This window comes from Pseudopipra pipra, chromosome Z (assembly GCF_036250125.1).
Source record: "Pseudopipra pipra isolate bDixPip1 chromosome Z, bDixPip1.hap1, whole genome shotgun sequence".
Classification (NCBI taxonomy): Eukaryota; Metazoa; Chordata; class Aves; order Passeriformes; family Pipridae; genus Pseudopipra; species Pseudopipra pipra.
Window position 1 is genome coordinate 11,102,775 of NC_087581.1, and position 21,807 is coordinate 11,124,581.

The following is a 21,807-nucleotide window of genomic DNA, read 5'->3' on the forward strand; positions in this document are numbered from 1 at the left end:
CTGGAAACATCAGTTGGTTTTGCTCGTTGTTTAGAAAATTTGTCGGAACCTACTAGACAATTCTTGCTTTCAGGAAAGTCTTCATGTAATAGGATGTAAAGGGTTTTTTTATGGTAATAATGCTGACATTTTCGCCATGACAGATACAAAATGAGCTGAAGTATATCTCAGTTTTGGAAGCCTTTGTAAGCAACGAACTAATCTTCAGCAAAACGCAGACGAAATTATGAAAAAGCCCCAACCCTTCATGTCATAATTTCTCACACGCTAGAGTAGAGAATACTGTATTAAGGCCATATAACTAATTCTTCTTAAAGGCATATTTTCCTTTGCCTTGAAAAAGATGGTTTCAAATGACGGTTTAATTTTGAAGGAAATTAAAACCAATACAGAATAACCATTGTTTAAAACCTGTGCAGCTAAGTCACCAGGCACTTTTCCTTAAAGAAAGGAAAGGAATAATAATTGGCAGGTATTTTAAAAATAAAAAAAAAAATTCATTCTGAAGTGAGTTTCTAGCCAAATTGAAATTCCAAATGTAATATAATCAGGAGACTCCACTGAGAAAATGTAGCCAGGCTATTAAACAGATTAACTTTATGGTAATAGCTCTGCAGCAGCACATAAGCAAACAGCATTAATTTGACCATAGTTTTGGCATGATAAAGCAAATTAATTAATATGATAAAATATAGGAAAAAATCCCTTCTAATCTATGAGTAAACAACAAACTCATTTACAAAGAATATAATTAAATTTTATTAAAAGTATTGCCTTCATGTAATTGCAACATATATTACAAAGCAATGGTGTAACTAAGAATTAAAAGAAACAAGCCACAGGATTCAATATTTAAACAAAAATTCTGAGAATGTACAGGTGCTTACTAAACAGCCTGTGTAGATCTTCAGAACACAATTATGGTATCATTCTGGAGAGCAGATGATCCATGTACATAACTCTCACTGTTTTCAATTATATTTAAAATTTAAATAATTTAAATATATATATATTATTTAAAAGCAATATCATGCAAACATTTATTTGTCATATAATTCAATTTTAATGCATAAAAAATCAGTCTTAAATTTGTATGATATGCACAGTCAGAGATTATAAATTAGCTTTGGGTTTACCAAATCCTATTATTTTATCAGAATGAAGTTTAGCAATCTCTTGCTTAGTAAACCCATTTTCTAGAAGTATCTCTTCCGTGTGTTCTCCTATAAAAGGATCTCTTTTACACGATGGAACAGCAGGAGTCCTTGATAAAAGAGGAGCAGGTCTAGGACTTATCTCTCCCTGATCATTTTTGATAAAAGAACTTCTTTGTTTGTTATGCTGATGTGAGGCAACATCATCGAAGGATAAAACAGGGGTTACACAGGCATCAGTACCATCAAATATGCTGCACCACTCAGCCTGTGTCTTCTGTGCAAATATAGATGCAAATTTTTTCTTCATTTCGGGCCAGTCGGAGAAACTAAACTGAATGGGAAGTTCATTTGAATCTAACCCAAGACCTGAAAGGAGAAAAGCAGAGGTTAACTATAGTATACCTTAGATTAATTACTAAGTGCTCCCTACAACTAGTATGTTTCTCAAGAAGGTAGTATTTTTCAGGCAGTACTGAAAGTCACTTTAAACTTTATTCAGGCATCTGTGCAGGGCAGGGAGCAGAGGAATAAAATGTTCTATGATGCTTGCAATTAGACTAAACTGCATCAGCTACAGCTTTTTAACGAAGTATATATAATAAACACTAATTTGTATAAACACTTCACAAAAGCAGCAGCTGTCTAGAGATAATAATGTCCTGAGAACAGCTTCTATAATAGGTACTGTATTCTCTACCTGGCAGTAGCAACACAGAAGTCTGCTGAATAAGTCCTTGACTATAGCAACACACTTATCTCACAGAAGCCAGCACATCTGCCAGAGCTATACACTCAGCAAGGCTGCAGTGTTTGAAGTTCAACACCATCAGGTTATTTCTGTGCCTCAGATGTGGAGATGGTGTGGATGGATGTTCCCAGGCTCAGCGCCTGCAGCCTGACCTGCTTCTTCACTCCCTCAGTCCAAACAGTCTCCAGCAGTGTCTCCTGCTCTCTCTTCTTCAAGCACACCTCCCAGGTTCCAATTCTCCACTGCCACTCTCTGGGAAAAGTGAAACCCATAGTCCTTTCACTCACTAACTGCCTAAGAACTTTGCCTTCCATGTCAGTCACAAGGACCACCCAGGTATGCAATATGCACGTTCCTTCTGAGACACAAGAGCAAAGCATGGACACACAGGCTTTGTACTGAAAACTTCCTGAACTAGCAAGTACCAGGTCCTTCCCTAAATTAGCACCACATTCCCTCCTATGCAGGAGCTTACATCTTTTCTGTACTGCCAGTTTTCAATCTCTGTTTCTGTTCTCATGGATTCTGCTCTCGACGCTCCCTACTCTTCCATTCTGCTATTCAAGAAGATGTAAGAATTTTTATCACTTCTTGAAGCGTTTATCTCAAAAAGGAGGTAAAAACCAAGAGAAAAGGTAAGTAAACTACACTTCAAAAACAGAGATAATACAGAGGTATCATAAGCAGACCTTATGATACCAAATAGAAATCAGAAGTGGTATATTGAAGGCTGTCCAAATAGTTCCATCTTGAAATTCAGGAGCATGAACACAGCAGGAAAAATTCAGAAAAAGCAGGGATAAGAAAGAAGTTCATTTGAGAAATAAGAAAGACTAGAGAACAACTCTCATCACAATGCTTCAAAAGTAACAAAAAAAGGAAGCTGCTTTGTGTCAAAGGCATTGAAAACACAGAGCTCTGCAAACATTTAATTTTGAACGTTCTTTCTAGTATCTTTGGATATCTGTTGATCAACAAGTGTTAACAGGCTTGGGTACTAGACAGCTGTTTGCAGGCAGAATTTGCATGAAACTCCTCTAATCTTTAGCTGTAGATAGGCAGAAAAAACTTATGATGTCTTCTATTTCTACAGATTCCTTATCACTGAGAGAGGTAGACATATAGCTACTGAAACATAAAGGGGAGAAGAAAGAAAGACAATGTCTATTCTTCTGCTCTTTATGTTCTTTCTCTCCACTCATAATTTCTACAAGATGCACTTCCTGGGGCGTGCAGTTCCCCCCAGCTTAACATAATATTTGAGAATGTCACTGTTGAGCACAGGATTCTTAATAGCTTTAAAAATTAATACATGCATTGAAATTATACTTTGGTATTTCAAAGAAAAACACACAGAAATTGCCAGTCTCCAGACCCAGAAATACAGCCTTGCAGTTGTTCACTTTTAGAAGAAATTTGTCACAAAGACAAAATAAGCATTTTCAGATCTTATCAGAGATGCCTACAGATATCAAGATGAATGTTACTACAAAGTAAATATCAGTCCTTACGGTGTTACCAAGTTACGGGTACCTTAAATTACTAAACCTACAATCTAGTGCTCATAGCAATTCATGCCATCCTAAAAAGAGATCAGCTGAAGATTACTCACAGTGGTTGAACATCCATAAATAAATAAAAGTTAGCAATACTTAAAAAATTAATTGCATTATTAATTTCCAAAGTATACTACTAAAGATGAACAGTTGCAATACAACTTACTTACAAACTATGAGGTGAGACAAATTTACCTTCCACAATATGTACAGCTAAGTAACAACACACTGCCTGAGATTCTGTCTCAGAGCATGAAATCTTGTCAGCTGGAAACCTTTTTTCATAAGTACTTATTTGCTTATTAATTATAGTTTGGGTCCTAGCAGCCAGTCCAACATGAACAGAGCTCTACCATTATCCCATTACAGAGTTATATTCAACGGCCGTGGCAGATGGAAAGTTGGCGGAACGTAACCACACACACTCTGGCAGAGCAGAACAATGTGCAGAACCTGGAATTTAATATTACATGCTCATTTTCCATTTACCATTGAAGACTTCAAATTCAAATAGCATGAACCGACAGCCTTTAAGCACTGCAGCTTCTCATTTTCCAGCTTGTGCTAACCATTTGCGGCGCAGATGAGCAGAATCACAGCAGGAGTGACTGACTCAACAAGGAAATAATTACACAGCACAGAATTGTCTGGGTTACCACAGGATGACAGATTTCACTCAATGTAATCAAAAGCAAAGTATCTTTTACACAGAATATCTTGTAAAGCAATCAAAACTTACTTCCAAGTTTTTTAGTTCAAATTTTCATCTAGGATTTTTTTGTTTAGAAAAGCCCAGTTAACTCATGCCAGAACAGCTCTGAAATGGCTTTTGAAAAATGAAGAATTGTCTACTTATAATGCTATAGCTTTAGATCTCCTTCAAATGCTATAGCTTTTTTGACCTCTATCTGCATGTCATTATTGATGCAACGAACCGAAATCTGTATTTCTGAGACAGATTGCAGTAGAATCAAGTACCTAATTTCAAGAAAGAGGAAACAGTAAAATTCATTAGATAAATCAGCAAAGCTGCTTTACTCTTACAGTATATCACTGGATTACAGTTTCTTACAGTATTTCAGCCACACTGTTACAAAAGCAGAGCTTTGTTCAGGCTTTTCTTAGACTTACTTCTTGACTTACTAATTTTCTTTTCAAAACTGCATGGTCATAGCAATTTTGAAACTATCTTGCCACAACAATTGAATGGAACCATCTAGTTGGGAATCCATAATTTTGGCCCAAATGACAGCCATTAGGTGCATGCCATTGCACACTCTCTCTAAACAGAAGTCATTCTCAGTCTGAGAGGGAACTGAACTTCAGAATATTCAAAGATGGTAGCGAATTTTCATTAAACTTTTTTCTCTGCTTGAAGTTTCTGAAACGAAATAATTTTTTAGAAAGTGACAGCTCAGCAAAAGTCTGATCAGGCCCTGAGTACTACTGAGCATTGCTGCAAATATATCCATGGCTGTAGTACGAGGTGAGATGCTTAATTATCACAATTGCAAATGTTTTGGTGCAGCAAGAACCTGGCCCTAGAGTATTTGTACAATGTTTAAGACTTATAATAATAAATAAATTCAAATAAAACATAACATTATGTGTAACTGAGTCTAAAATGTCTAAAATGTTTGTCCCCTTTGCACGTCTTAAAAACAACATGGTACTGAATTCAGTATATCAGCACATTTTTAATACAGTACACAAAACTTCACAATCCCAAAATGGAGAGTCCCATGGAAATCTATCATAATGATGTCAACTGTGTTTTTCAAGTGCTTTCCTTGTGTTTTGAACATAAGTCACACAGTTTAGGACTATCAAAGTAGTATGAAAGGAGTACTATTGAGTATATGTTCAGGATTTTAGTAACTATCCGTAGTTTTCACATCAATGTAAGTGGATACTAAGTTCACCTTGTGGAACCGACTTTACACCACATGATAAGGCAGAACCAGACCTTTACTTTCACCTGAAACACAATATTTACTGTTTCTTCATGCCTCTTGTAGCCTGGCTGCAGCAATATCAAGCACCTATTGCTAAAAATCAAGACAAACCTGCAAAAGCAATTCACAGGTCAGCTGGAAGACATTCTGCCTCTTTCTGTCAAAAGATTAAGGACTTAACATTAGCAGTACGTGTTTTTTACATCAGATTTTTCATAAGATGCAATAGCCATTTTAGCCAAATGGAAAGGCATTTTAGCTATTTATTGTCTGACTTTTGCAGTAATAAAATTATACCTGCAAAAGGACTACAGTTGGTTTGTTAACAGCCAAAAGTCTATAGTGAGCCCAGAATAGTACAGATAACAATATAGCTACTGCAGTAATTATTTACTATATCTATTTTATATAGATTCAGTTTCTCATACAGCCTGGTTTTCCTTAATTCATAAATTTCTGGTAAGCAGAAATTTAATTTTCCCCAATGAGCATGATCTACAAAGCCAATGATATTCTCAAACTAATCTATTTTCTTAAGTTTCCCTCTGCAGACCCCTCAAGAACTTTCCTTGCTATGTCATTAACTGCACTCCAGTCCAGCACTGGGTTCCCAATTCTGCAAGGGAAACACTGAAATGAACCAAAACCAAAAGGAAATCAGTTCCACTTTGGCTCATCAGAATTCTGTGAGCAGGGACAAATGGTTCAGAAATCATTTTCCTATCTCCATTCTGAAATCTTTAAATCTCCAACTGACATCTGCAACACCCATATCCTTGCATTCTCATCCTACAGGAGTGGCAAAAGTACCCTCCTCTCTGAATATGGAGCGAGAGACACCAAGTGGTTTTTGAATATATTTTATCTGGAACAGGACCAAATTGTTCACCAGCAGAACTGACCAGAATTATGGGGAAAAGCTATGAAATGAAATTATGGAAATTGTAACTGGAACATACCATTCTAAAATCACTTCAAAGCTGGAATTAGTGCCTGGAACAGATAACTTAGCCTAAGTTAAAGCTCCTCAGGTTTGTGAAAGAGCAATACAATTTTCACAGGCAGCTTTTTCTTCCCTATAATATTCAAAGGCTTAAATTCTGAATTTAATTTCTGCAATAGATATCCCAGAAAGGAAATAATCCCTAAGCCACAAGAGGGATCTGCTGTTCTAATTTAGCACACTATTGCTTCAGAAAGATTGAAACCGTAAGTACTGAAAGGAATAAATATTTCCTATGTGAAAGTCTGAACAATTCATGATATGCACCTAAAATACAATGACAAAAGACCAGTTGCTTTAAATGCAATGTTGTGTGAAAATCCTGAGTTTGGTCAGATACTTTAAACAATGCACTTTCACAAAATAAACAAAGAAAATTCACTGAGTGTAGACAAGCAAAAATTGTTATACAAATAAAGGCAAAAGCAAAATTTCCTTGCAGATTGTAGTCTGTATGTTGGATTTTTTAAAACACAACAGAAACAGACTGACACACAGGTAACTATGATCGCAGTTGTTGTGTACTTACAAATGGATATACACCAGTTCTTTATTGCTGCAATAAGTATTTTTGAAACTTTAGCTGTTAAAATCAAGCAATTTCTCTGCATTTTAAGTGTAAGGAATACTTTCGAAGATGAAAATAAAGTAGTCCAGCGCAGGTGCCCCTACACAGGCAGAAGAATTCACAGTTGCTCCTCCAACTTTATGCTCTAAATTTCTGAGAAACAACTAAAAGAAAAGCAGAATTTTAACATTTTCCTCAGTAAAGAGTTATCTAAATAAGACACAGAGACCAATCAATAACCGTGCGGCACCATCTGGCCGCTGGATTCATCCATGAGAAGCTTCTACCTAGGTAAGATGGTTGAGAGAGAAAAGCACGAGTCTTGCCCTATAGCAATGATCAATACAAGAAGGTAGGACTGTTCAGAAAAGGTTCACTGAGAAAAAGAGTCACAAACAGAACCAGACGCCGTTACAGAATTTGGATTTTTCTGAACAGATTTCATCTCATTTCTGTAGCTTAAAAGTATGTGTGATTCAACTTAATCTCCAGAGAAGAATAAAATACTGCAGCCATGAATGCTGCAAGTCAGTGTTTGATCACTTTAAGCCAAACATATGGGTATTTGAGTAAGCAGCTTTATTTCTTTCTTGTTTTCTTTGTATTTAATACAAGCATTCTCCCTGAAGATATTTACTGGAATCCCCAATTCCCTAACCTCCAGAAAAAGGGTTTACATCTTACTTTGATACAGTTTCATATTTATCTTTGTTCTCCAACTCTGATTTCTTGCAAGAAAGAAAATCACAGGGGATTGGATGAGAAAAACATTTCAAAGAACTGCAAAGCGTGGAATAATCAGCAATACTTTCCTTTTCAAGATCAAGTTGCTTACAGCTTGAGTTCACAAGTTATTCTCAGGACAATCAGAGACAAAGCACCTTTTTCTTCAGCCAAGAACACAGCACTTCGAAACTTGACATCTGATCTGTTCAACATAATGCTGGACATGTCCATGGGTCACTCCAGGAACCTCTTTTTTGCATTTCACATATGAGCATGTACTGACTGGGATATTCCACACAATTGCATGGACATTTTTAAGCTACAAGAGAAGCAGCCACTTACAGCCAGAGATATGCAAGAATTCGGGCAGCACCACAGGCTGCGAGAGAACAAAGGCTGTATGGAACAAGATCTCTCTTTGGGATCCTGGTCACCAAAGGCATACCCCACCTCAAAATCCCATACCTTCATTTCATCTTACCACAATCCTGAATTTCAAAAAATCCCTGGAAGAGAAGGCCCTGGCAATGACTACACTCTTGTTAGCATAATGTAGCTGGCTCGGGCAGAGCTGGCAGTGAATGCCCTTGTGAGGAGCTGTCACGGTTTAACCCCAGCCAGCAGCCAAGAACAACAGAGCCACTTACTCCCCTTCCCCCTGGTAACATGAGGGGGAATTGGAAGGGTAAAAGTGAGAAAGAAACTCACGGGTCCAAATAAAAAGTTTAATAACTAGAAACAATAATTTAAAAAAAAAAATTAAGGGAAAGAGGGGAAAAACCAGTAACAGAGAGGAAAATAAAACACAAGAAAGATGAGAAAAAATAACTGCTCACCATCAACCGCCTGGTGCCCCTGCAAACCACTGTTTTACCTTCACACAACTATTTTGCATAAACCATTCTAAATTCTTTAACTGATAAATCACACTTTATCATCATATTTAAAGAGTCTTCGGTCAAATATAAAACTTGTATCCATAGCTGGACACTAAAAGTACTCTGAAATTGTGAGGAGGAAATTAATAATTTATAAAGCAGAATTTGCTTCTACAAAAATTTTGTTCCACTGAGAAATACTACAAACTACTTCCAATGAATATTCCTTTCTGAAACCATTTAAATAGTTATTTAAAAAAAAAAAGCACAAATTACTGAGTTTGCTTGAAATTTTATTTGCAATATCAAAGAATTAGGTCTCATTTTTTTAAAGTATATTCACAATCATTTGAAAAAAGCAACTTCCAAAAAATGGTTTTTCAGTGCTCCAGTCACATCACAGAATTCCATTACCGTAACTCCAAAAAAAAATCTGCAGTTTAAGTGTATTTTCTGAGGGCAAGGTGAAGAGTGGATGAAAAAGAAAGAAATTAATTGCTAGAAGAAAAAAGTCAATTGAACTGCTACACAACAACCCAACTGGCTTCACAAAGCGTTTCACATTTACAATGAAATCACATAACCATGAATCATGAATCAAAATGGAATTACTGAAGAATTCATTCAATCATGCTTTCCTGATGTGAAGCAACTGCTCCAAGCTACTTACCCTTTATTAACTGCTCATAGAATTGAGCCTCAAGGGCACCAACAGCCATGAATTTTCCATCAGAGGTCCTGTAGATTTCGTAAAAAGGTGCACCACCGTCTAGCAGGTTTTCACCTCGAGGTCTGCTCCAAATTCCTGTATTTTGCGATTTCCACAGGAAAGAACTTAGGTATGCTACTCCTTCTACCTTGAAGATTTACAGGAAAAAATAACAGCTTCAGTAAATTAGCTGGCATGTTACCTAAATTCTATATAGAACAAAATAGCAAAAAGCTACTACTAGTTAAGATTTTTAATGATGAAACTTCTGGTAAGCAATTTCATTTCTTAAAATTTTCAACTACTGCTTATAGTGCATCTAGAATTAAAGAATAAGAAAGAGCATAAATGTAATAATGCAGCCTCAGATGGATTACACACTTTCAATGCACAAAGTTTCCTCGTTTAGAAAGTTTATAATCATTAGGAGGTCACAATGGGAATGTAAGTAGTTTCAGGTGACAGGACAATCTTCTTGGTTCTATACAACCTTAAGTATGACGGCTGTGAAAGCCTTCAAAACCTCTAGAAAACAAGATGCTTGTACCAGTCCTGTAAGTATCAGATTTTTATCTCAACATTACCTTTTTTAAATATACTGATTATAAGAAGACTGCTATTTCTAGAAGAAAAATTGAAGGAAATCAAAGGTTAATGCTCTCTTATACCATGGGAACTGGAAGCTTATCTCTATCACTAAGCTGAAAATTATTCTCCCAACTCTCATCACTAGCAGGTACCTAGACATAGCAAGGTAATCTCTAAATAAGCAAGTGTCTGATGAATACAGCACTAGAAAACAAGATTAATCCTGCTTCAACTTGCTCCTCAAAATTTTGGCTATGTGGAGTACAATCAGGTGAAAATTCAGTTTGTTCAGCCTTTCAATAATTATCAGTCTTGTACCAGTCTTTCAAGCAAAATCACATCCTGGTGAGTTTTGCTCACCAGCACAATCCATTTTCTCCCGACTGCATTAGAAAAACTGTAAGCAAAGATGAAGCAGTTAACAGTGTATGGCCAGAAAAACTCCGCTGGAACAGATTAAAACCTGAGTTGTATCATTCTGAGTATCATTTTGATTCATGCATTTTCAACTGTGTAATATTAACCTAGTATTGTCTACAGAGAAAAGCACAGATCCTGTACCAAAATAAAAAGCTACTAAATTTTCATGGGGAAAGATCTACTAGTTTCCACCTTTCTAAGCAAGACTTTAACACATGCAAATCTCTGAAGTACGCAGTCAAGAAGGTTTCTTCATTTAAAGTGTGTTATTTGCCTCAAGGACAGGAATACTTCTGCTGTACTTGCCACACATTAAAGTCAATTAAAGCACTTTCATGCGAGAAAATACTGTATACCTTCATCTACATGTTCATAAAATGATTGCAAGGATATTAAAACAAAGTTTGCTTTACTGATGATCTGATCTTGCATTGGTCATATTAACAAAAAATACACAAAACCCACTGAAAGTAAGGATAATAAAAGAGAGGAAAAATATCAGAATCAGCTCGACAACTGGATTTTAGTGCTGACAAAACTCTTATAGTCAGCACCTGTACAATACCTATGTACCGTGCTACTTACCCTGAAAACACTTAAAATAAAACAGCACATCTGTTTTACGCTGGCATAGGGACTTTGGAAATATCCCTGGCTGGGCAACCGAACAGCTAACTTCTGCCTGAGGCCCACTGGAATTCAGAGACAAGTAAAAAAGTGTCTAATGTCTGCACCAGACCTCCAAAGGCACGCTCAAATAACACCACACACTCAGTAATGTAATCACCATCTTTTAAAACATGAAAAGCACAACATAGGCAGACCACACTTCATCCTAATTGCAGAATGATTACAGCAACAGTTATGTGCTTCACTTAATGGTCTTTAAAACAAAAGCACCAGCAGTATCTGAAGCAGGCACAAGAATCCAGAGGCACTTCACTAGGTGACCTGTCTGCTCCACAAGCCTTCTGTTCATTCTGTAGACTGAAACAGTTCAAAATGCGAATTAATCCACACCAACCTAACCTTTATCCTCATGACTGATGAAGGCCTCTAGGATGTGGGAGTTTTGGTTTTGAATACCTCCAGGCTGAGAAAAACCTGGAACCTCAGTCTTCTGTTGGACAGCTAAATGCTCCTGCCATGAGACTATTATGCAAGTGCTCATTACCAGTATCCTTTCCTCTGGCTGTCCTTTCACAAAGAGTGAGTCATGCTCAGTCAGATGCCTACCATCAGCAGAAGGTTCTGTGGCTGAATTTGGAGTGAACCTCAAGTGTGGCTCTGACTCACATGCCTCTGATCCAGTGTGGTGCAAGACTGCAGATGCACAATTGTGCCTACTGTGCCATACAGCAGAGTCCACTCCACATCCTACTCACTCAGCACATGGCAACTCTCCGGCTTACTGTAAGATACCTATGATCCTACGAGTCAGTGGGAAGAGACAGCAACCAACATGAACCAATCCAGACCAGGCACTTAACTCTTCTGAGGCAGACAGATGAAACACAGGACACTGTTTACTTTTTACACAGCACAGCAATAACACTGGACACTGAGAATAGGAGATGCAAGTCCAGCTCTTGGCCTGAACCTCTTTACCCTCTTTTTGAATCAGTTTAGATTCACTAACTACAGGAGTTCCTCAAGTTTATATTACTGATAATAAGAACTCTCCTAATCCACTTCTCACCCTTCAGCACAGTAATTAGAAGCAAGAGAAAAATAACAATTTCTTTCATCACAAAAATTCTGATCTCAGTCTAGAATTACTAACCCGAAAGACAAGAAATAATTTATTTCTTTAGATTACGTCAGAAAAATAGACATTGCAATAAAATGAGAAAACCCTGTCAGCATATCCATGAAGTAGCATGAAAACTTAGTAAAAGTAATCCTGATGACACAAAGCTGCAAAAAAAAGAAATTAATTTTCTCTCTTCTGCTGTAGAAAATTCTACCATGTGTCAGAGTCACGAACATACTCAGACTCCCTAAACTATAAAATAACTTAAGTAATGGTTCTATCAAACAAAATATAATGTTAAAACGAAATGACAGCTGAAATTCTGTGGTACTGTGATTTTAAAAATATCTACTTCCATGAAAAAATCTCATGGAGGCTCATCCACCCAGTCTATTTAACTGTCTTTGCTGATGGTGATGCATGTATGTTTTTCATCAACCGTGTCACTGAAAGTCTATTCAAGTAAAAGGAAAATAACAAAATGCCAGGTAAAGTACATCCGGTGATACTGAACGTTATTCCACCCATTTCACAGATCACCAGGCACATCAACAGAGAACTATAAATTCTGCAATTTTAATAAGGCAAGAAAAAATTGAAAGAGACTTTTTAGGGGCTTAAAACCCCTCAGTAAAAACACACAACACATTCCATTCCAAATGAGCTACAAATTTCATTAGAACATTAGCTGACTTACACTGATTCTTCTTCTAACAATTTTTTTTTTTTACTTCTTTTAAGTATGATAAGGAAAATAAGGTAATACTACAAACTGCAAGAAGTATCTTTTTCCACATTTGAAAGCTTGTCAAAATTCTCCACAGTTTCACAAAACTATGAAACAAACTGTTTGTTAAACACAAACTTCAATTTTATTTTGTAGGTCATGCTTTCAGAGTCATAATTTTTGTCGTGCTTATTGGGGCTTTCTCAAATTTTTTTGAAAGATGGTGGTCAGCATCAGAAACAGTATTTTCCTGAATCTTCATAAACACTGAATAGGTTAGACTAATTGCTTCAGAATGTTTGCTGGCTCTATTTCCTGTTTATACATCCTAATACAGTGTGTATGTGTTTTGCAACAGGATGGTATTGTTGACTCATGTTCAGCTTGTGACTAGTACAAACCCCCAGGATTGTACTTTAGCCAATTGTTCCCATACTGCATTTGTGCAGTTAATTCTTTCTTCCTGAAGAGGACTGCAGAGCAGTGCTATCCATGAATTGCAGCCAATTTTTTCCAGGTCATTTCTCCAATTTGAAAAGGTCATTCTGAATTCTAATCCAAGTGTCCAACATACTTGTAGTCTGCCTCATACACATATTATCTTTAAATTTACTAAACACAGTCGCTCATCCACCATTCAGCTTGTTGGAGAAAATACTGAAAAAGACTCCAAAAAACATCCGTAGAACTCCACTTAATAAGCTTTTCATTTTGACAATCAACCACTAATAACTACTATTGCAGTAAAAACATTAATCCTGTCTTGCCCTGTTCCCACAGAATTTTCATCTAGACCTAATGCCATGGCCTGCTCCTGGAAATGATGCATGAATTTGTCAAAAACTTACTCAATTCAAGGGATCAAACATCACTTTCTATTCTCCCATCATCAAGACCACTTCAAGGGCATTTTTTTCAATTAATGTAATTTTTTTTCCAATTTATATTTCAGCCTAAACCATAGCCTTCACATAGTACTACAACACCTCAAAGAGAGGTCCAATTTTAATTGCAAAGCTCTTTAAAAACAGAAAAAAAGAGAGACCAAGAGAGAAAAAACACTTGCAGATAACATGGATTTCAAGGATAAACAGAAATAAGTATTTTTCCTCTGTGTGTAAGTGGGTGGCCTTCCAGTGGCAAAAATCCAGAGTACTCTTTATTAGGCTAATTGAGCCTTTAATTTATTTTGCAGCACATTCACAAAGTGTTTGAAATAGACTTCTTGGCAATGACCCATGGCAGTGTAACTATCTGAGGGAACAGTGTCTCTAATAAGATATGACGTGTCACCAATTCGAAAGAAGATGTATCTTGAATAAAGCTAATGCAAGTCTCTATTTTATTAGTATTAACCTTTTTTCTGTTATGCATTATGTTAATTCTTTATTACACACCCTATCTACATACACCAAACTTACTCATCAAATATATACAGCTAATATTTCGTGAAGAAGGCAGGCAGGTAAAAAGAGAGAGAGGGGGGGAAGTCGCACAATGTGTTCCATGTCTTAAGGATGTTACGGCAGCAGTGAGTAATATGTGAAAACTGCTTGTCTATGAGGTTGCTTTCCCATTCTCAAGTTCTCAGTTTTAAACCTTACATTTATCCAGTTTCCTCCCTTTCACAGATTTAGAGTAGGAAAAAGCAAACATACGAAACCCCACCTTCCTTGAGACCTTACTTACCATACTTGCATCAATGATCTGCCCTCTGCCAGATGTGGCACGTTCATAAAGGGCTATAACAATGCCCAACGCACACATGACACCTCCACCAGCAAAATCTGCCAGAAGATTTACGGGTGCATAAGGGTTTTCATCTTTTCTACCGAGCTTTGACAGTACACCTGACAGGAGGGCAAACAAAGGAACCATAATCATAAAATTAATTATAAACACTCATTCTTACATTTCTACAATTGAAGTTTCATTTTTTTCAATCTGTGCTAATAAACAAGGGATAAAGCAATCTTCTACCAACAGTTTTCTGTCTTTACTTGTCTGTGTCTTAACAAATAGTTACTCTTTGCTTCACAAAAGAATAAAATAAAATACATGAAATTGATTAGTGAAGATGCATTTAATTAAAGATACTAATAAAAGTCTCACAGATAAACCACTGATATTTTGTCTATAGGGACATTAAAAAAACTCTTGCGTGCAATAATTGTTAGCACTACGGTACTATTAGTACTATATTAGTACTTCATACATGCATAGAACCTCCCCCATAACAGGCATTATGAACATGTTTCAAAGCAACTTTGGTAAACTGTTCTTCTTTGAATCTTTTAAAGTAAAAATGCAGGTGTACAGTCTTATGTGCACATAATCAATGAATTAATAATCATAACAAAGGGTCTCACAGTGACAACTGTGCTTCAGTCCTATCCTCCCTCTTCAACTACCTTTGGATAAAAAAGAAAAAAGGTTGCGTATAAGAGGAACCAGTGAATAGAACAGGAAGATTATCTCCAATTGCATGCAATGTAAACACAGGGAACTTATGCTTATGCCAGCAATTATGCAGAAATTAAAGGAATTAGAGCAAAGGCTAAGCCAGTTTACTTCAGACAGAGCTTTGAATGTTTTAACACTTCTCTGCCATCCTGATCCTCTTTACTGTGACCTCACTCTTTCTAGTTTCCTCACAGTGATTCCCTTTGGGCAAGCAAGAAACTCCAGTGTGATCACCTCTCTCCTCTGTCTGTAGCTTAAAGTCTGAGACTTGCAGAATACCTGGTCAAAAATGCCTGAGAACTGCACAGTTCTAACGCACTCTTTAGTTAGCTAATGGTCTAATGCATTTCCTAAGTGCAAGCAACTTGAGTGCACAGTATAAAAAAGTTTCCAAATCCTCTAGTGCAAGTGTAAAGCCCTGTCACTCACTAAAACCTTCCTTTAATAGTCTAAAGGTTGTCACAGGCACCAGCAGATTAACATGCTAACTTCTCTCTCGAGTTCCTAACACAAGCCATTTTTTAGTTAGGGAAAGCCAAAGCTCATCAGGAAAATACTGAGAATATGAGATCTCATTTTTGAACAATGACGCCTCTCAAACACCTTGTTTTATTTCCTTTAAATAGGCAGAAAAACTCGATCTGTGAAATTTCAAGCAAAGTGATTTTAGGAAGATAAAACTAACTAAAATACTACAGATACAATCATCTCCAGAGGAAAAAATCCCTCTATTTGTAAAACAGAAAGTACTACATTCTATGGGAAGAGATGGACTACACTGTTTCTGTACTGACTCCTTCCCTACACTAATAACAAACAAAAATACCCAAATACTTTGAAATCATCTTGACATGAAGTCAAAAGTGTTTCAAATGAGGCATCCTTTCTTAAATCTTTTTTATTCTCTGACAATTTTACATAACGAGAAAAGACTGAACCCACTCCTAAAGAAACTGAATTCCACCAAACAGTTACTCCTTATGGTAGATGAGAGCAGATCACTACATTTGCAGCGCCTCTGCTCCGGCCCTTTGCTGACTCTAAAAGAAATGCTCTGTCCAGTGGAAATCCAAGAAGTTTTGGGCCACTTTCTCTCCTCCCTCACAGGCTTGGAGAAGCAGTAGAGACAGAAGCAGTGTGAAGAGCAGGAGGTAGGGCCATGCATGGATTGCTATCATCAGAGGTGGGTAATTTTGTTACTGTTTGCTACTGTATACTTTTAGCATCATGACACTTAAAAACAGCACAATGTGTACAACCCCTTAATGAAACATAGCACTGCCACCTTATTTTAAGCCTACTGTGTTTCAGTTGGTGTCTGCGGAGACACATCTACAAGCAGAAAAGCACAAGAACCAGTTGTCTTAGGCCGCCTAGTTTCCCTTTGCTCAAAAAAAGCTCACAAGCCTGCAAAATAATCCGCAGGTCTTTCAGGATTATAAGCATACAGATTTTCTAGGAGAGAGGCCCTAAGAAAAACTTGTCCTCCCTTCAAAGAGAAAAAGTTTATTCTGATACAATAGCACAAAAAAAGAAAAATAATGTACAGCCTGAGACGATGTGCCGATCCAGCCTAATAGCTATCTGCTTTCAACAGATTCCTGAGTTTTGATTTAAGGGGGATAAAACCCCTTAATTTAACAGAAATTTTACAGCCTACCTGATAAAGCCAAATAATTGATGTCATGACCTGCAGACTTGGCATATTTTCCTGTCTGGCCAAATCCAGTAAGTCTAGCATAGATGAGGCTGGGATTCTCCTGCAGAAGGACCTCTGGACCAAGTCCAAGTTTTTCCATGACACCTTAAAAAGACATAACCAAGGGATTCTAATTCACATTTACTTATAACAATACTTAAAATATACATGGTTCAGATTATACAACAACAGAACTCAACTGTACTTTGTAAAGAAATACGTTCTACTTCAGTATCCATATTACAGTGTGAACATTATAAATTACTTACTGAATAAATTTTTAATACAAACCAAGTGGAAATCAAGCTTTAGGGTTCTTTCTCTTTTTTTTCAGCTTTTTTCCCTGTTTTACTTCTCCAAAGGAATGACAGACAGTTTCCTGTACTGCTGGATGAGCAAAAAAGCTAAAAAGGCTTGCAAAACAAGAAAAAAAGAGGAAGGGCAAATTCTTATATTTTCCACATTAAAACTACTTGAAATCTCTTCCACATCTCACTGCAATACATTTTCCTCACCGTTTTAGTTTCTCAGTGCCCCATGTGTTCCTGTACCTTTTAATTCGCTGATATAAATGGACCATGTCACTATTTCACAAAGGATCTGCAACAACCACACAAAACTAAATACAGAGAGTAAGGAGCTTTTAGAAATCACTGCAATGTAAGTTTGGTCAGCATGGGTCTACAGAAATCAGGGTTAAAAATTTGATATTGCAGTTCTAAGTGATTTTAAAAGAAGCAAATTTGAGTTGCAAGTAAATTATACTGTCTTACTGTCTCAATGAAGCTTGGTCAGACTATGACATGATCAATACTGGCACTGCAGAGAGACACATTTTGGAAGGGAAAGGCTAATGTAATTTCAATGCCTGTTCCACCCTAGAATATTACTCCAGCTTGTTTCACAGACTAATCCATAAGGTTACTACACCTTCAACTTTGTTAAGATCCATTTCTATTGCATTAATTACTGGGCAGTGGCAGGTGACTCATGAGAAGGAGAAAGCCGTGAAATTTGGTAAAGTGCATGATTTCCCAAGGCACAAGTGAGAACTGTGCCTTGGGAAACCCATCTGATGTCACAAAGTCATTGTTATAAGGTCGACAGTACATATCCCTTTTACAAAGCTCTCCTGTCACTTGGGCCCTCACCTTGTCACTCTCTCACACCAGCTTCACAACAGGTCACAGATTTGCCTAGTTCACTTACAGGCCCATAAAACCTAGTATCTAGTTACAGAATTGCCTGCACTTTCAGCTTAAAAAGAAAAGCAAGTGCCTATAAAACCAAGGAAAACAAAATTTCATAAGAAAAAAAAAATCTGCTAGAAAACAGGAGGCTAGCTACAAAGAAAAAAATGGAATTTAATGTCTTCATTTTGTCTGCACAGCTTCTGGGGAGGGAATAAACCAAAAAATTTTAAGGTAAGAAACATAAAAATTATAAAACCCTGTTTTCAAAATGAAAATAATTACTTGTGACATATGATCTGTGCATCTGTCTGTGATGTGTGATGTTTAACTGATATAGCCTTATATTTCTAAACTGGCTGTAGAAACCCTAAAACATTTCAGCTCCTCACCGAAGCATCATCATAGAATCACAGAATAGTCTGGGTTGGAAGGAACCTGTAAAGGTCACCTAGTCCAATCCCACTGCAAGGGGCAGAGATCTTCAATTAGATCTGTGTGCACAGAGCCCTACCCTACCTGACTCCGATGATACTGCTTCAAAACAGAACAGCATCCTCAAGGAACAGTGGAGATACGGAAATAACCATCAAGTATGGCTTATGAACATTTTAGATCTGAACAGTCAATATCTGAAACTCAGGATCTTAAAACAGTGTAAACTTTGCTACTGACAACCAGATATTAAGTGCCCCTAAATACGGTAAATCAGTAAATATGCATATGTAAATATGTAATTAAAAGATGAACCAAAAAATCTTTTTAGAAGACAATTTTCAAAAATCGAATAATTCCATACTTGAATATTTGAAGAATTTTGTTTTCTATTTAACCTAATGTTAAAAATGTAAAATAATACAAAAAAAAGAAGGTTTTCAAAAACTGGACTTAAGACTGGCAGGAACTGATGAGTTCGTGAAAAGCAACTTCCTGAAATCACATATGACTTTTGAAGACTTGTAGTTCATAACCTGGTTTTGATCCTAAATCAGAGTTACCTTTTATAAGGGAATCACACTACTCTATTGAATACTTAACACTTGTTCTTATACTCATCTCCCTGGAATACATGCTTTATAAATGCATAACTGTATAAATGCATAATGTCAGATCTTCAGAGAACTGTAAGCTCCGAGACCTCTGACCCACTGGGCAACCTTACAAATGTGAGCTGGACGGTATCAGCAGGCCAGGTGTGACCCCTTGGCTGGGACATCCTCCTGCTCGTTCAGAGCCCAAAACCAGGAGTGAGCCCTGGTCTCTGAAATCCTTCTGCTTGTCCAGAGCCCCGGCCGGGGGTCGCGGCCCTGGCTGAGCGCTCCTTCCCTGCGCTGTCACAGCGATGCTGCACTGCACAGAGCGCACAAAGAGCACTCGCCGCCCAGTCACAGCAAATAAACCCCAAACTCCGTTGCCCTCCCTCTTCCCGCTCTGCATTCCAGAGCTCACAGGCTGGCCGGCGGGAGCACCGTGGCCCCGCAGCCCCGACCTCCCGCTGTCCCCACACGCCCTCCCTCAGGCTCCCCCCGGCCCTCACCGTGGCGGAAGGGCTCGATGAGCACGTCCGCCCCACGGCACAGCCGCCTCAGGGCCGCGGCTCCCTGCGGCCGCTTCAGGTCGAGCGCCAGGGAGAGCTTGCCGCGGCCCTGCACGTCGGAGGCCACGGAGGAGAGGGACGGGCGGTCGACCCGCACCACCCGCGCCCCGAAGTCGGCGAGGATCATCCCGCAGAGCGGCGCCGGGGCCAGCCCGGCGAGCTCCAGCACCCGCACCCCGCTGAGCGCCATGGCCGCCGCCGCCTGCGAGCGCCGACGCATCGATCCCGGGGCCGCCCCGCCCGGCCTGGCGCGGTACGGGGCTGAGGCGGGATCCTGCTCTCGGTGCCCGCCGCTGTTTTTTATCCCGAGCCCGTGTCACGCCTCGTTAGCTCCGCACCGGCTCGTAGTGAGGAGGAGTGGGCGTTCTCCTGCTGAACTCTTAAAGAAGCTTCCCTGTCTGACCATCCAGGGATCACTCTGAGAGTAACAGCCGCACCACCTGAGCTCGGACGGGGGCTCCTTCGGAGCTACACCCGCTATACTCACACCGACAGACCAGGTTTTCTTACTGGCTTGGCCCCAGGTTTCCCATAGCAGAGTCTCAGGCATCCAGATCCTTAATTTAATCATGGAATAAATAAACTAAATTATAAAATAACAAAATAACAGATCGAGCTTGTGCCTCTGAGTAGGGACCCCCTAACAAAGGGAACCCTGGGCTTTTGTATCCTCACAGTCTAAGCGCGGGAAGTCACGGGATGACAGAATCAGTCAGTTGGAAAAGGCCTCCAAGGTCATCAAGTCCAAACCTTGAAGTCTGAACCTGGGGGTCGTGGGCTCCTGTGTCTCAGTGTCAGGTCCCCTGGCCGGGCCACAGCTCCCTGTGCCCATTTTTAGGCAAAGGGTCGTCAGTTCATGGCCCTTGTCTCGCGCTGGGGGTCCTGCCCCTCGGAGCTCAACCTGCAGCTCGCTGTGCAGTAAGTGTATTCCTCAGCACAAAGAATGTGAAAATAAGCACCCTGTTTTCGGAAAACCTCCTCAGCTTCTGCCCTCGTGTTTGGCAGGGTGGCTGACAGCACTGCCAGCTGCTCACCCTGGCCCCAGGCACCATGGATGGGCCAAACCCCATGCACCCCAGACCGCCTGGTTACACGCTGGGATATTAAAACTGTTTGGTTTTTTTCACCAGACGTTCCTTTAAACAGGGCTGTCTGTCCCTGTTGTTCTTGTGGCATCAGTTACTTACAGAACAGACATAATTCCAGGAAAGGTAATGAAACCTTTGTCATTGGATTAACCAATTGGTTTTTCAAACCTACGCCCTGCTCCCAGTATTTCAGGTTACCAGCTAGCAGAAAGAGCAAAGAAGCCCTTATGAACAGTCCACGCTCATTTCATATATTTCTTTAAGTTGGTTGGACTACAAAAATATGTAAAGGCCATAAATATGAATGCAGAATTTTTTCTGCCTCTACAATAGTAGAAGAGTTGCCAGAATACCCTTTATTTTCTAGGTAGACACCAGCTCCTGTAATCCAGGCACTGATTGTATCTACTGCTTTGAAAGGGCCAGGAGAAAAGTATGTGCATTTTCATTCAAATGCAGCTGCCTTGTTTTGTTTGTTATCCATCTCCCTTAGATACACTACTCTATATAAAGGTTTGTTTTCACAGACATTATCATGTTGTTGTAGCACTGTGTTTCTCAAAATACTTTTCAGTTTCATTTCTCCCGTCACACCTTGGAGTTTGTATTAAATACAAACAGGCAATTTCTGTTGTGTCACCTTCTTTCATCTCACCTGATGCTGTTTAGTTTATCACACCCGATGCTGTTTAGTTTATCACACCCAAATAACACCATAATCACACACTGGATAATGTCTGGATTTTGGCTGTGGTTTAAGTGAGCAGTCCTTTGCACCTGCTAATTTATTGTCATCCGCAATTAGAGTGGGTACTCTGTGGCAGAAGCATTCAAGTCAGGACCTTATTGAATTATTTCTGTTTAAGAGAGGTGAAGGCAGCATTTTATAAGCATTAAATCCTATTTGAAAAATTGAATTTTAAGAAACTAAGAAATACACAGGCATGAGAGAGAAACAGATATTCTAATTAACTATGAGATG

At 38.6% G+C, this 21,807-nt stretch overlaps 1 protein-coding gene across 2 annotated transcripts; it reads right to left on the reverse strand.

Annotated features, from left to right (window-relative positions):
* Positions 1-735: 735 nt before the first annotated feature.
* Positions 736-20,013, reverse strand: AMACR (alpha-methylacyl-CoA racemase). 2 transcript variants are annotated; one of them, XM_064642897.1, is made up of 5 exons: positions 19,678-20,000; positions 16,912-17,055; positions 14,478-14,638; positions 9,262-9,448; positions 736-1,523 (listed from the first exon to the last, which is right to left on the reverse strand). In XM_064642897.1, the coding sequence occupies exons 1-5, from the start codon at positions 19,955-19,957 to the stop codon at positions 1,114-1,116; spliced, it is 1,182 nt and encodes a 393-aa protein (XP_064498967.1). In that variant the 5' UTR covers positions 19,958-20,000; the 3' UTR covers positions 736-1,113. The 2 variants fall into 2 exon arrangements, with proteins under 2 accessions (XP_064498967.1, XP_064498968.1); XM_064642898.1 differs by lacking the exon at positions 736-1,523 and adding an exon at positions 1,530-2,157 and having other exon boundaries at positions 19,678-20,013.
* Positions 20,014-21,807: the final 1,794 nt, after the last annotated feature.

What these genes read in the sequence shown, in the direction of transcription:
- AMACR (XM_064642897.1), bottom strand. Translation starts at nt 19,957, where the DNA reads ATGCGTCGGCGCTCGCAGGCGGCGGCGGCCATGGCGCTCAGCGGGGTG. An exon ending in CAATTATTTGGCTTTATCAG is followed by an intron (nt 14,639 to 16,911) that starts GTAGGCTGTAAA and finishes CCCTCCTGTCAG; the next exon opens with GTGTACTGTCAAAGCTCGGT. An exon ending in AGATCATTGATGCAAGTATG is followed by an intron (nt 9,449 to 14,477) that starts GTAAGTAAGGTC and finishes TAAATCTTCAAG; the next exon opens with GTAGAAGGAGTAGCATACCT.